The sequence below is a fragment of the Canis aureus genome, chromosome 14 (assembly GCF_053574225.1).
Source record: "Canis aureus isolate CA01 chromosome 14, VMU_Caureus_v.1.0, whole genome shotgun sequence".
Classification (NCBI taxonomy): Eukaryota; Metazoa; Chordata; class Mammalia; order Carnivora; family Canidae; genus Canis; species Canis aureus.
In genome coordinates this window covers 33,797,912-33,813,837 of record NC_135624.1, presented here as the reverse complement: position 1 = coordinate 33,813,837, position 15,926 = coordinate 33,797,912, and the positions used below count along the sequence as shown (strand labels likewise).

Sequence of the window (15,926 nt, the reverse complement as noted above, 5' to 3'; positions counted from 1 at the left end):
GGACACACCCTGACTCTCTGTAGGCACCTGCTCCAGCATCGCTGCTCCTGGGGCTTCCCAGGCAGAGCTGGTTGTTCTTCTCCCTCTACTGCAAGCCCCCCTTCTGCTGCCACCTGTAGTCAACAGGTGTCTGCGTGTATAGGCTGCTCCCCCAGGGGCTGTGCACTCCCATCCGGCATCATTGCACACCTGGCTCTGTGCCTGGCACTTCATTCACACATAGGAGCCATTAGCCTCATGTGACACTCACCTTCTCCTCCCTTCTTTCCAGGGAAGCAGTTTAAGTGCACGGTGTGTGACTACACAGCCGCCCAGAAGCCCCAGCTGCTGCGGCACATGGAGCAGCACGCCTCCTTCAAGGTGAGAGGGCTCGGCACGTGGTGTGCAGGTTTGCGGTGGAAGAATCTTGCTTGTCCAAATGAAGGTGTCTTATTTGGGGGGGGGGGTGTTCCCCTCACTCCCGGATCCCCTTAGGTAGGCTGCATGGAGTCCAAGGTATAACTCACTTCATGGCGTGCTCTCTCCTTCCAGAAGTAGCATGCACAGCTTCTCTGTGATTTGGAAACCAGGTGCAGGGGGGGCACATGTAAGAGCGTGCAGGCTAGAGAAAAGGCCTGCTCTTACTCTTAAAACCTGGAGGGATTTAGAGGAGAGGATGTGAGCACTGAGGATGAGGGGGTGGGCCTTCGGGTCCCGGACTGCCTCGGGTCAGTCCCCTGGTACAAGAGGCATGACGCCCAGCTGGAGAGCTGGAGGTGGTGGTTATGGGGCGTCCTTGGCAGTGCCCGGCACATTGCAGGGGCCCGGGAGATGGTGGCTGTCCGTATTCGTGTCATAGCTGTAACTGAGATCCCCCGAATTTAGATGCTAAATATGCACCTGGTGGCCGCTTCTGCTGCGGTCTTCGACAGTAAGACCTGTGCGTGGTCCTGTGAATTTGTTTGATAAAAATGCCTGCCTGGTGCTGGCAACTCAGTCCTTCAGATTGCTGCTGCTGCTGCTGCTGCATCCACACAGGAAAACGGAAGGCATGATGCTCTAGAGTGTTTGTTGAAATTGTGTCCACTGCTGAATCCTGGAGAACATAGAATGTGGGAGGGGCTGTGGGGCACCACACTCATGGTTGGAAGTTATTGATCACCTGCCGTATGTCTGTACTGTGCCAGGAACTTCACTCCTGTCAGTGCTCCCCTCCCCCACAGTGGACACTGTCATCTGTATCTGACACATGGACCCGAACCTCAGAGTTAGGTACCCAGTCCACTAGTAGGCTTCCTGGCTGGACCTGTTACCATGCTGACCAACCTGTGCTGTCACCACTTTGGAGGGGATGAGGACTCTCCCATCAGCAAGCTCTTCTGAGGTTTCTTAGGCAGGACTGGCCTGTCACCTCATGGCAGTGACAGTGTCTTAGCAGGGAGCTTCTTGAGTGCCACACAGACTTTGTATGTGATCAAAATGAAGAGCTTTATCTTGCATTTCGCAGCCACAGATGTGCTCCTTTGGGGGACCCTAGGTTTCCGTAGACTAGCACAGTAGGTGCTAAGAGAACAGAAAGCCGAGGCAGCTCTCACTTCATAGATGGGCAAGTAGGACCTGGCCGGGTTCTTTATTGTCCTCCCATCCCAGAATTGGAGCTACACTTTTCATCCTGGGTTGTCAGCACAGGACGTCTTCCTTCCCCAGCCATACCCGAACAGTCTCTCTGCCCCGAAATCCTCATTGTTCTCCGGCTCAGATCTGTGGAATCTTTGGCTTGTGTGCATAGGAAGTGGATTTGGGGCTGTCACCCTCGCGTGTAGCTCTCAACCATTTCCTGCCATCACACAGCTCTGTCAGTTTTCTGTTTACTGCTCTGCTATCTCCAACTTATAGCTTGAAACTACACAAGCTATTGAATAGTAGAGCATTCCAGCACGGGTCTCACTGATCTAAAGGCAAGGTGATGGCAGGGCTGTATTCCTTCTGGAGGCTCTGGGAGAAAATGCATCCTTGGCCTTTTCTGGGTTCTGGAGGCCACCGACATTCCTTGGCTTTTGGCCTCAGTCTTCCATTCTCCAAGCCAGCAATGTACCATTCCACCTCTCTCCCCTCTGCTTCCCTTCCGTCTTTCACCTGGGAGGACCCTGGTGATTTCACCTGTGAGCCCATTGGATGCCCCAGGAGAACGTCCTTACCTCAAGGTCGGTTGATGAACAACCTCAGTTCCACTTGTAGTCCTAACTTCTTTTTGCCACATGAGCTTCTAGATCTCAAGTCGTGTTTTGCAGGGACATTATTCCACCCACTGCATTCCCCCACTCTGTTTTCTTCCTTTCACATCTACTCCGTGGTAGAAAATTCTCACCAAAACCTGAAAATCCATAGTCTGCATGCTTCCAGGCTCCCTCTGCATACCAATGGTGAACATTCCTAAGAAACCAAGCCTCTCCTGTTTCACTAATCCTACACAAAGCATCAAAATCTTCACACAGACACTACTAATCTACTGCAGTTGGCCTGCAAGAGGAAACCAGTTTGCTTTTCTAGATGTGGATACATAATTTGCAATATATAATTTGTGTCAGGAAACACTGTAATAAGGGCAAACTCTTGTATTGCCTTTTAAAATTACATGTTGTTATTTATATATTTTAAAGATAAAATTAATATGTGTTTACCATGTAAGATTTGAAAAGTGCTTTTCATTCCCTTTGTCTGCAGAATTTTTGGGTACGTTATTTTTTTAGGCCTAATTGAGGTCATGCTGTAAATGAGCATTTTTGGGTGGAGATTAAAACATCAGCTTTACCACCGATAAAGCTCCTATTAAAGAATGTAGCTTAAATGAGTGGCCAGATGGTTTGCCAAGAATACTTCACTTTTGAGTTAGAATAACCTCCCAGTCAAAGGCAGGGCTGGAGAGCCTGCCTGATTTGAACATTATAAATATCGCCCTCCCACCCCCCTTTTTAAATCATCACTCCCTGGGCATTTTTCCCATTTCATGAAAATATACTTACTGTAAAACTAATTCTAATGGCTGCTTTAGGATGAGTATCATAGTTTAATTACCCATTCCCTCATAATTGGACAGTTTGGTCCTTTGTGGGTTTTGCTGTTACAAGTGACTCTGCGATGGACATCATCATGCCAAAAACATTTTCAAGTCATCCTAAAATTGAAAGGACTATAAAGCATGGGGTGAAGCCCATCAAACCACTGAGAATTCACAAGCAGTGAAGGTGTTATATGTGCCTCTTGCAGCCCTAATTAAAATGCATTCCCGAGGGCGGAAACAACGCTATCAATCTTGAGCAAGTGCCAGAGAAGATGCACCAGAAGAGCTGCCGCTGAGCCAGGGATCTCCCCACCAAATGGGCTTGTTCCCTCCCCCTGGCTGTTCAGCTCTTTGCTTTCTCTCAAATAAATAATCCCACACGCTGCTCAGTGAGGCAGTGTGATTGCAGGAGGGACTCACTCACCTTACAGTTTTCTCTCTCTGTTGGGCTCCTGTGACCCCACAACTCTGTTGATAGAACTGTTCTCAATTATGGGGCTGGGTGACTCAGTGGTAGTCCCCCTACACATTAATCAATGGTGGCTTTATTTCTCTTGCAACATCTTTATTCTAACATAATTCTTTTTTTCTTACAGATTTTATTTAATTATTCATGAGAGACACAGAGAAAAAGGCAGTGACATAGGCAATGGGAGAAGCAGGCTCCCTGTGGGGAACCCAATGCAGGACTCATCCCAGGACCCTGGGATCACGCCCTGAGCCAAAGGCAGATAGATGCTTAAGCACTGGCCACACAGGTGCCCCTATTTTAAAATAATTCTAAACTTGTATGTAGTCCGTCGGATTTCCAGGTGCTGTTCCCCCATCTTCCCTTCATAATAGCATCATCTTTAACCATAGTGTGTTATCAAAACTAGGAAATTGGCTTTGGTATTAACTAAACTGTGGGCCTTAGTTGGATTTTACCAGTCTTTCCCCCCCGCCCCTTTTTTAAATTAATCAAGTATATTTAAAGTAGTTTTCAGTTCACAGTGAAATTGGAAGTACAGGCAGTTCCCGTAGACTGTCTGGCCCTGTTTCCCACCCACACCCTCCCCCATTGTCAACATCCCCACCAGAGTGGTACATCTGTCACAATCGAGCCTATGCTGGTACGTCATACTCGCCCAAGGCCCTGGTTCTGCATCAGGCCTCCATGTTGGTGCTCTACATTCTGTGGGTTTTGACAGATGTATCCTGACACGTATCCACTGCTCTGGTTCTCCAGCAGAGCCGTCTCCCTGCCTTGAAAATCCTCTGTGCTCCACCTGTTCATCCCTCCCTCTCCCTACTCCCCTGGCAACCACTCATCCTTCTGCCGTCTCCATAGTTTTGCCTTTTCCAAAATGTCCTAGAGTTGGAATCCTACAACTTTTCAGACAGGCTTCTTTCACTTAGTAGTATACATATAAGGTTCCTCCCTGTCTTTTTAGGACTTGATAGTACACTTCTTTTTAGTGCTGAATAATATGCCATTATCTGGATGCGCCACAGGTTCTTTATCCATTCACCTACTGAAGGACATCTTGGTTGCTTCTGAAGTTTTGGCAGTTAGGAATAAAGCTGCTTCAACACTGTGTGCGGGTTTTGTCCGGACCTAAGTTCCCAACTCCTTTAGGTAGATACTAAGGAGCGTGATTGCTGGATTATATGGTAGGAGTATGGTTAGCTCTGCGAGAAACTGCCACACTTCTTCCTACATGGCTGTACCATTCTGCATCCCCACTAGCAGTGCCTGAGAGTTTCTGTTGATCCACAGCCTCATCGGCATTTGGTGTTTTCAGCATTTTGAATTTGGGTCCTTCTAACAGATGTGAAGATGATACCTAATTCTTCTAATAGATGTGAAGATGATCTAATAGATGTGAAGATAATACCTCATTCCTGCTTTAATCTGTATTTCCCTGAAGACATAAGCGGTGGAGCATTTTTCATGTACCTGCTTGTCATCTGTATATCTTCTTATTTTTTTATTTTTTATTTTTATTATTGGGGTTCAATTTACCAACATACAGAATAACCCCCAGTGCCCGTCACCCAATCACTCCCACCCCCCGCCCTCCTCCCCTTCTACCACCCCTAGTTCGTTTCCCAGAGTTAGCAGTCTTTACGTTATGTCTCCCTTTCTGATATTTCCCACTCATTTTTTCTCCTTTCCCTTTTATTCCCTTTCACTATTATTTATATTCCCCACATGAATGAGAACATAGAATGTTTGTCCTTCTCCGACTGGCTTACTTCACTCAGCATAATACCCTCCAGTTCCATCCACGTTGAAGCAAATGGTGGGTATTTGTCGTTTCTAATAGCTGAGTAATATTCCATTGTATACATAAACCACATCTTCTTTATCCATTCATCTTTCGTTGGACACCAAGGCTCCTTCCACAGTTTGGCTATCGTGGCCATTGCTGCTATAAACATCGGGGTGCAGGTGTCCCGGCGTTTCATTGCATCTGTATCTTTGGGGTAAATCCCCAACAGTGCAATTGCTGGGTCATAGGGCAGGTCTATTTTTAACTCTTTGAGGAACCTCCACACAGTTTTCCAGAGTGGCTGCACCAGTTCCCATTCCCACCAACAGTGTAAGAGGGTTCCCTTTTCTCCGCATCCTCTCCAACATTTGTGGTTTCCTGCCTTGTTAATTTGCCCCATTCTCACTGGTGTGAGGTGGTATCTCATTTTGGTTTTGATTTGTATTTCCCTGATGGCCAGGGATGCAGAGCATTTTCTCATGTGCATGTTGGCCATGTCTATGTCTTCCTCTGTGAGATTTCTGTTCATGTCTTTTGCCCATTTCATGATTGGATTGTTTGTTTCTTTGCTATTGAGTTTAAGAAGTTCTTTATAGATCTTGGAAACTAGCCCTTTATCTGATATGTCATTTGCAAATATCTTCTCCCATTCTGTAGGTTGTCTTTGAGTTTTGTTGACTGTATCCTTTGCTGTGCAAAAGCTTCTTATCTTGATGAAGTCCCAATAGTTCATTTTTGCTTTTGTTTCTTTTGCCTTCGTGGATGTATCTTGCAAGAAGTTACTGTGGCCGAGTTCAAAAAGGGTGTTGCCTGTGTTCTTCTCTAGGATTTTGATGGAATCTTGTCTCATATTTAGATCTTTCATCCATTTTGAGTTTATCTTTGTGTATGGTGAAAGAGAGTGGTCTAGTTTCATTCTTCTGCATGTGGATGTCCAATTTTCCCAGCACCATTTATTGAAGAGACTGTCTTTCTTCCAATGGATAGTCTTTCCTCCTTTATCGAATATTAGTTGACCATAAAGTTCAGGGTCCACTTCTGGGTTCTCTGTTCTGTTCCATTGATCTATGTGTCTGTTTTTGTGCCAGTACCACACTGTCTTGATGACCACAGCTTTGTAGTACAACCTGAAATCTGGCATTGTGATGCCCCCAGATACGGTTTTCTTTTTTAAAATTCTCCTGGCTATTCGGGGTCTTTTCTGATTCCACACAAATCTTAAAATAATTTGTTCTAACTCTCTGAAGAAAGTCCATGGTATTTTGATAGGGATTGCATTAAACGTGTATATTACCCTGGGTAATATTGACATTTTCACAATATTAATTCTGCCAATCCATGAGCATGGAATATTTTTCCATCTCTTTGTGTCTTCCTCAGTTTCTTTCAGAAGTGTTCCGTAGTTTTGAGGATATAGATCCTTTACATCTTTGGTTAGGTTTATTCCTAGGTATCTTATGCTTTTGGGTGCAATTGTAAATGGGATTGACTCCTTAATTTCTCTTTCTTCAGTCTCATTGTTAGTGTATAGAAATGCCATTGATTTCTGGGCATTGATTTTGTATCCTGCCATGCTACCAAATTGCTGTATGAGTTCTAGCAATCTTGGAGTGGAGACTTTTGGGTTTTCTATGTAGAGTATCATGTCATCGGCGAAGAGGGAGAGTTTGACTTCTTCTTTGCCAATTTGAATGCCTTTAATGTCTTTTTGTTGTCTGATTGCTGAGGCTAGGACTTCCAGTACTATGTTGAATAGCAGTGGTGAGAGTGGACATCCCTGTCTTGTTCCTGATCTTAGGGGAAAGGCTCCCAGTGCTTCCCCATTGACAATGATATTTGCTGTGGGCTTTTCATAGATGGCTTTTAAGATGTCGAGGAATGTTCCCTCTATCCCTACACTCTGAAGAGTTTTGATCAGAAATGGATGCTGTATTTTGTCAAATGCTTTCTCTGCATCTAATGAGAGGATCATATGGTTCTTGGTTTTTCTCTTGCTGATATGATGAATCACATTGATTGTTTTACGAGTGTTGAACCAGCCTTGTGTCCCGGGGATAAATCCTACTTGGTCATGGTGAATAATTTTCTTAATGTACTGTTGGATCCTATTGGCCAGTATCTTGTTGAGAATTTTTGCATCCATGTTCATCAGGGATATTGGTCTGTAATTCTCCTTTTTGGTGGGGTCTTTGTCTGGTTTTGGAATTAGGTGATGCTGGCCTCATAGAACGAATTTGGAAGTACTCCATCTCTTTCTATCTTTCCAAACAGCTTTAGTAGAATAGGTATGGTTTCTTCTTTAAACGTTTGATAAAATTCCCCTGGGAAGCCATCTGGCCCTGAACTCTTGTGTCTTGGGAGGTTTTTGATGACTGCTTCAATTTCCTCCCTGGTTATTGGCCTGTTCAGGTTTTCTATTTCTTCCTGTTCCAGTTTTGGTAGTTTGTGGCTTTCCAGGAATGCGTCCATTTCTTCTAGATTGCCTAATTTATTGGCGTATAGCTGTTCATAATATGTTTTTAAAATCGTTTGTATTTCCTTGGTGTTGGTAGTGATCTCTCCTTTCTCATTCATGATTTTATTAATTTGAGTCTTCTCTCTCTTCTTTTTAATAAGGCTGGCTAATGGTTTATCTATCTTATTAATTCTTTCAAAGAACCAACTCCTGGTTCTGTTGATCTGTTCCACAGTTCTTCTGGTCTCGATTTCGTTGAGTTCTGCTCGAATCTTTATTAACTTCTCTTCTTCTCCTGGGTGTAGGATCTATTTGCTGTTTTTTCTCTAGCTCCTTTATGTGTAAGGTTAGCTTTTGTATTTGAGTTCTCTCCAGTTTTTGAATGGATGCTTGTATTGCGATGTATTTCCCCCTTAGGACTGCTTTTGCTGCATCCCAAAGATTTTGAACGGTTGTATCTTCATTCTCATTAGTTTCCATGAATCTTTTTAATTCTTCCTTAATTTCCTGGTTGACCCTTTCATCTTTTAGCAGGATGGTCCTTAACCTCCACGTGTTTGAGGTCCTTCCAAACTTCTTGTTGTGATTTAGTTCTTTTTTTTTTTTTTTTTTTTTAATTTTTATTTATTTATGATAGTCACACAGAGAGAGAGAGAGAGAGAGAGAGGCAGAGACATAGGCAGAAGGAGAAGCAGGCTCCATGCACCGGGAGCCCGACGTGGGATTCGATCCCGGGTCTCCAGGATCGCGCCCTGGGCCAAAGGCAGGCGCCAAACCGCTGCGCCACCCAGGGATCCCTGTGATTTAGTTCTAATTTCAAGGCATTATGGTCTGAGAATATGCAGGGGACGATCCCAATCTTTTGGTATCGGTTCAGACCCAATTTGTGACCCAGTATGTGGTCTATTCTGGAGAAAGTTCCATGTGCACTTGAGAAGAATGTGTATTCAGTTGAGTTTGGATGTAAAGTTCTGTAGATATCTGTGAAATCCATCTGGTCCAGTGTATCATTTAAAGCTCTCGTTTCTTTGGAGATGTTGTGCTTAGAAGACCTATCGAGTATAGAAAGAGCTAGATTGAAGTCACCAAGTATAAGTGTATTATTATCTAAGTATTTCTTCACTTTGGTTAATAATTGATTGATATATTTGGCAGCTCCCACATTCGGGGCATATATATTGAGGATTGTTAAGTCCTCTTGTTGAATAGATCCTTTAAGTATGATATAGTGTCCCTCTTCATCTCTCACTACAGTCTTTGTGGTAAATTTTAGTTTATCTGATATAAGGATGGCTACCCCTGCTTTCTTTTGAGGACCATTCGAATGGTAAATGGTTCTCCAACCTTTTATTTTCAGGCTGTAGGTGTCCTTCTGTCTAAAATGAGTCTCTTGTAGACAGCAAATAGATGGGTCCTGCTTTTTTATCCAGTCTGAAACCCTGCGCCTTTTGATGGGGTCATTAAGCCCGTTCACATTCAGAGTTACTATTGAGAGATATGAGTTTAGTGTCATCATGATATCTATTCAGTCCTTGTTTTTGTGGAATGTTCCACTGAACTTCTTCTTAAAGGGGGGATTTTAAGAGTCCCCCTTAAAATTTCTTGCAGAGCTGGTTTGGAGGTCATATATTCTTTCAGTTGCTGCCTGTCTTGGAAGCTCTTTATCTCTCCTTCCATTTTGAATGAGAGCCTTGCTGGATAAAGTATTCTTGGTTGCATGTTCTTCTCATTTAGGACCCTGAATATATCCCGCCAGCCCTTTCTGGCCTGCCAGGTCTCTGTGGAGAGGTGTGCTGTTATCCTAATACTCCTCCCCATAAAAGTCAGGGATTTCTTGTCTCTTGCTGCTTTAAGGATCTTCTCTTTATCTTTGGAATTTGCAAGCTTCACTATTAAATGTCGAGGTGTTGAATGGTTTTTATTGATTTTAGGGGGGATCTCTCTAGTTCCTGGATCTGAATGCCTGTTTTCCTTCCCAGATTAGGAAAGTTTTCAGCTAGGATTTGTTCAAATACATCTTCTGGCCCTCTGTCCCTTTCGGCGCCCTCGGAAACCCCAATCAAACGTAGGTTTTTCTTCCTCAGGTCGTCGTTTATTTCCCTTAATCTGTCTTCATGGTCTTTTAATTGTCTGTCTCTTTTTTCCTCAGTTTCCCTCTTTGCCATCAACTTGTCTTATATGTCACTCACTCGTTCTTCCACCTCGTTAACCCTCGTCGTTAGGACTTCTAGTTTGGATTGCATCTCCTTCAATTGATTTTTAATTTCTGCCTGATTAGCTCTAAATTCTGCAGTCATGAAGTCTCTTGAGTCCTTTATGCTTTTTTCTAGAGCCACCAGTAGCTGTATAATAGTGCTTCTGAATTGGCTTTCTGACATTGAATTGTAATCCAGATTTTGTAACTCTGGGGGAGAGAGGACTGTTTCTGATTCTTTCTTTTGAGGTGAGGTTTTCCTTCTAGTCATTTTGCTCAGTGCAGAGTGGCCAAAAACAAGTTGTATTGGGAAAAGGAGAAAAAGAGAGGAGAGAAAGAAGGAAAGAAAAGAGAAAGAGAAAAAAAAGGAAGAAAAAACGAAAAAAAGAAGAAAAAGAGAAAGAAAAAGAAAGAAAGGAGAAAAAAGGGGGGTGGGGGAAGGAAACAAATCAAAAAGCAAAACAAAACAAACAACAACAACAACAACAACAAAAAAGAACCACGGGGGAGTATCTTCTGATTCTGTGTACTTTAAGTCCCTTGACTTCCCCTGGAACTTGTCCGTCTAGCTGGTCTTCTGGGGGAGGGGCCTGTTGTGCTGATTTTCAGGTGTTAGCAGTTGGGGGAGCTGCTGTGCCCCTGCCTGGTGCGGGGCTCAGTGGGGGTTGTTCACCCCGTGGGACCGCAGGAGGAACAGCCCCAGTGGCGGGGCAGCTCTGGAAACCTGGATTCAGCTCCGGCAGGAACTCCGTCTGCAGGGCTTGGAGGCTCCGGGGCGGGGCTGCTGTTCTGCTCAGCTCGGGGCAGGAGCGTCCTTGCTGTCCTGGGCCCTCCCGGCCTCTGCCTGTCCCGGGGGAGGCCGGATCCTGGGCTGTGTCCCGGCGCCCTGTGCTCCGGAGCCTGCGCTGGTGGATTCGCGCTCCCGCCCCGCAGCCCCCTCCGCGGAGCCGCCCCCAAGCCCCCCCGAGCTGCTCCCGCCCCGCAGCCCCCTCCGCGGAGTCGCCCCCGAGCCCCTCCGAGCTGCTCCGGGTCCCGCCGGGTCCCCCGTGTGCGCTGCAGCCCTTAGGGAGCTCGGCGCACTCTCCCGGGGCGCAGGTGTCTGTCAGTGTCCCCGGGAGCCCGAGGGCATCCCCGCCCTCCTGGGTCCTGCTCCACCTCCCTGGGAGCCCCTTTCCGCCTGGGAAGGTCGGTGCAGCTCCTGCTCCTCCGGGACGGGGCTCTCCTGTCCTGGGGACACTCGCCCCGGCCTCAGCCCGGCTCCTCGCGGGCCCCACCCCCTCGGAGGCCTTTTGTTTCTTTCTTTTTCCCCGTCTTCCTACCTGATAGAAGCACGAACTCTTCCCACTGTAGCGTTTCAGCTGTTCTCTCTTTAAACCTCAGGCCGAATTTGTAGATTTTCAGGATGATTTGAAGGTTTTCTAGGTAATTTGGTGGGGACAGGTGATTTGGAGACCCTACTCTTTGGCCATCCTGCCCCTCCTCCTCCATCTGTATATCTTCTTTAGTGATGTGTCTGCTCAGGCTTTTCGCTCTCTTTGTTTACTTGGGTTATTCGTTTTATCAACTTACCGTTGAGTTTTAAGAGTTCTTTATATATCTTGGATAATAGCCCCTTATCAAATACATATTTGCAAATATTTTCTCCCAGTCTACAGCTTAGCCCTTCATTGTCTTGAATAATTTTATTTTTTTTCAAAGATTTTATTTATGTTTTTGAGAGAGAAAGTAAGTGAGACAGCCCCCAGCTGGGGGGAGGAGCAGAGGGAGAGAGACAAGCAGACTCCCTGCTGAGCAGGGAGTATGACGTGGGGGACTTTGGAGCTCAACTCCAGGACCCTGGGATCGTGACTTGAGTTGAAGGCAGATGCTTAACTGATTGAGCCACCCAGATTCCTTTGAATAACTTTATTTTTAAATTAAGTTTTATCTTTTCATTTAAAGGGGTCCTTTGTAAAGAGGACACTTGTTTTGGGTAGCTCTGCGTGTATTGTTACATACTAAGTGTGAGAGTTAATGCTCATTTCACTGGAGTTCATACAGCCTGTGAAGTTGGACTGTAATTACTGATTCTGAAAAATGGAGTCGTGTTGTTTTCTATCCTTCTATAAGAGACATTGGGAGGTAACGTGAGAGAGAGAGAGAGAGAGCGAGCGCACACATGATCAAGTGAGCAGGTGAGGGGGAGGAAGGAAATAGTTGAATGAGTGTCAGAAGAAAGGCAGGTTGGGGTTTGCATCACAACCTTGTACAGAAGTGGTTCCACAGATCTACCATTTTAGCTGATTGGGGGTCACTCTACTTCCATCTCCAGCCTGTTTGCTATCCTGATTGATTGACGCACTCATTCTAGGATAACTATTCTAGATTCTACGCAGTGTGCTTGTTAGATATCAAAGCCAGAGAATGGCACTTTAAGGTCGTATTTTTCAAAATCCAAGAAGGAAAATACTCGAGCAGCTGGAATTCTTATATTGGTTTTTTAAATGTTTGTCTGATTTTTATGAGTGATTATCTCATATTAAAGATAAACAGCTCCCAGTATCCCAATTGAAAAATAGGTAAAGAGAACAGGTCACAGAGGAGGGAATAGCTCTTGAGTATGTGATAAGTTGTCTGACCTCACTGATAATTAAAAAAATAAAATAAAATAAAAAAATAAAACCACATCGAGCTGCCATTTTTTACTTACAGATTAGTAAACATTCACAAGTTTGATAGCACAGCCAGTTGGTAAGGCTGCGCGAGAGCCATTCTCATTCCTCATCATGGGGAGTGTAAATGGTTCCAGACTCTGGGGGGCAGGTTGACAAAACCTCCCAATTGCAGGTGTAAATGCTATTTGCCTCAGCTTGCCTCTTGTAAGAAGAGATCTAATGGATGCACTTGTGATGACTGAAATAATGACTGTGCAATGTTATTCATTGGGAACAACGGAAAGTTTGTGAATCGAGTTAAATAAACAAGGTGGTATCCAAGCAACAGAACACCGTACAGCTACAAAAGAGAGAAAGGAAGCTCTTTACTTTCTTCCTTGAAAAGACATTTGAGATATATAATGAAGGGGGATAAGCAAGGTTTAGATCAACAAAAATACTCTGCCTTTGAGGTAAGAAAGGCCAAAGATATATCCGTATTCATTTATGTCTGCCTTAAAGCCTTTTGAAGCACATGCACAAAATACACAAAGAAACCGAACGGTTGGTCAGTGAGAGCTGGGACTGGGTAGATAGGAGGCTGGGGCTTGGGTGAGACCTTTCCCAGTGTCTGAGTTTTGAACTGGGTGAACCGAATGTTTTTTTACCTGTTCAGTAAATTTAAGTAAAAAGCCAAACTGTAAATAAAAATGATATTTTAGAAACTACCCAGTGTCAGAGCAGGCTGTAAACCTGTTCTTCATCTCCGACAGCGTGCTGGGAAAGCAGTGACAGATTGCTCTTTGGAAGTTCATTGGAATTCTGTTTTGCACTTGAAAATCTCTGAGAGCAACAAGGTCTTACAGAAAAACACAGAACTTAGACCCAGACAGACTCAGGTTCAAATTCTGGCTGTGCCACTTGCAGTCTGTTTCATTTAACTTCTTTATACAATTTTATAATCTTTAAAATGCTGATTGTAGGGACTCCTGGGTGGCTCAGCGGTAGAGTGTCTACCTTTGGCTCAGGGTGTGATCCTGTGGGAGCTAGTCCCACATCGGGCTCCCTGGAGGGAGCCTGCTTCTCCCTCTGCCTGTGTCTCTGCCTCTCTGTGTGTCTCTCATGAATAAATAAAGTCTTAAAAAAATATAAAATGCTGATCATAATAGCTTTCTCTGGTGTTGGAGATACCGAAAGTGATACAGTTTGTATGAGTAGTGGGTATGGTAGGTACATGGTAGATGATCAAAAAATGTTACTTCTTTTTTCCCTCCCTCATCTTTAAAATGACTCCAATTTCTAAAAAAACCAGCCTGATCATGGTTTGAGCTTAAATTTAGGTTTGCAAGTCACTGATTCTAAATATTTTCTAAGTATTATATTTCCTTTACATGTTTCTTTAGATGTTGATGTTATTTTACTTTCATTGCTATTATTTATGGTTTCGGAGTTAGGCAGCTAAAGATCAAAATCATGGTGCCACTACTTACTAACTAGGTGACCTCTGGAGATTTTGATCCTTTGCCTCCTTACTTGGAAAATGGGAACAATGATGTTGTTATTTCACAGGCTACTTTCAGAAGGAGAGGTTGATTTGAGGGAAGAGACCAGAAGGAATATGTCTTCATAGCTTGGGGTAGACTTGACCATCAGCTCTGTGCTGGCCATCCCAATGGAGGAGGTGCTGGGAGATTCTCAGGCTTGCTTTTTTGTTAATGGGAGCACTTCTGGCCTCTAGCCACTTTTCCCACCAGATTAGTTCTTTACTCAACTTCAGAACCACCTTGAGATGTTAACAAATGTGCAGAAAATGGGTTCCCCAAACCAAGAGATGCTTTCACGATTTTGCTGAGTCTAAAGACTAGCAGGCATCTTTGACTCCAATACATTCTCCTGTGGTTCTGAGGCAGGGGTCCATGGACCATAATCTGTCAGCCACCACACTGGGTTTTGAATTTTGAATGAAACGTCCTGAGTCTTTATTTTTCAAGTGTGTCTATATAAATAGCATATAGCTGGGGACACCTAGGTAGCTAAATGGTTTAGCATCTGCCTTTGGCCCAGGATGTGATCCTGAGTTCCCAAGATCAGGTTCCACATCGGGCTCCCTGCATGGAGCCTGCTTCTCCCTCTGCCTGTGTCTCTGCCTCTCTCTCTCTCTCTCTCTCTCTCTGTGTTTCTCATGAATAAATAAATAAAATCTTAAAAAAAAAATAGCATATAGCTGGATCTTGTTTGTGTTCCTGTGTGTGTGTGTGTGTGTGCGTGCGTGTGCACAACAGCTAGTCTGACAATTACTGCCCTTTAACTGGAGAGCTTTTAGTCTATTTACATTTAATATAATTTTGATATGTCTCACTTGAAAAGTACTATCTTGATTTATTTTCAATTTATTTTCTCTTTAGCGATTGCTGTACACATTATATTATGCATATGTATTATAACGCATTCTAGCTAGCTCCAGATATACTATTTCGTGAACAGTGTAGGAACCGCAAAACACTGTAATTCATATTATTTCTCTAACCCTTTGTGCTATTGTAGTCATATATATAACTTCCATTTGTTATAAACTCAGTACAGTTTTAGTCCTTTTTTTGCTTCATACAGTCAATATTTAAAATATCTATCAAAATATAATTTTAAAGTTTATAAAATATATGTTTATATATATTTTAAAAAGACATTTTTTTGGATGTCTTTTATGTTTGCCTATGTATTCAGCCTTTCTGGTATTCTTTATTATTTTCTTGTAGGCCTGGGCTTCCATCAGATGGATTTTCCTACTAGCATTTGTTATATGCTGGTTTGCTGGGGTTAAATTATCTCAGCTTGTGGCTGTTTGGAACTTCTTTATTTTGTTTAAATTTATTTTTGAGGACTGTCAGTTTCTAGGGGGACATCACTCTAAAGATGTTGCTCTGTTACGTTTTGTTCATTCATTCATTCTTTTTTTTTTTTTTTTTAAGATTTTACTTATTCATGAGAGACACACAAAGAGAGAGGCAGAGGGAGAAGCAGGCTCCCTGCAGGGAGCCCGATGTGGGACTCGATCCCGGGTCTCCAGGATCACGCCCTGGGCTGAAGGCAGCACTAAACCACTGAGCCACCTGGGCTGCCCTGTTCTTCGTTATTTCTAATCCTTATCATTTCTCCCTATGTATAATTGTCCTTTTTCCTCTGTCTGGTTTTAAGCTTTTTCTCTCTTTGATTTCCATGATATTAACATCAATAAGTTTAGGTATGGCTTCCTCATGCTTGCCTTGCTTGGGGTTTGTTGAGCTTTTGGGTCTTGTGAATTGATGTCTTTCATCAGTTATGAACCAGTCTCTTTTCAGTCATTATCTAT

At 43.8% G+C, this 15,926-nt stretch overlaps 1 protein-coding gene across 8 annotated transcripts in view; it reads left to right on the top strand.

The window, feature by feature from the left end:
- ZFAT (zinc finger and AT-hook domain containing) overlaps nucleotides 1–15,926 on the top strand; it is a 191,411-nt gene that overhangs the window by 114,707 nt on the left and 60,778 nt on the right. For 7 of the 8 annotated variants that reach the window (XM_077847339.1, XM_077847343.1, XM_077847341.1 and 4 more), the window contains one exon: nucleotides 272–360. The exons of the other annotated variant lie outside the window; for it this stretch is intronic. In XM_077847339.1, coding sequence (XP_077703465.1) covers nucleotides 272–360 — 89 coding nt within the window. The remainder of the gene's footprint in view (nucleotides 1–271; nucleotides 361–15,926) is intronic. 8 annotated transcript variants of the gene reach the window in all.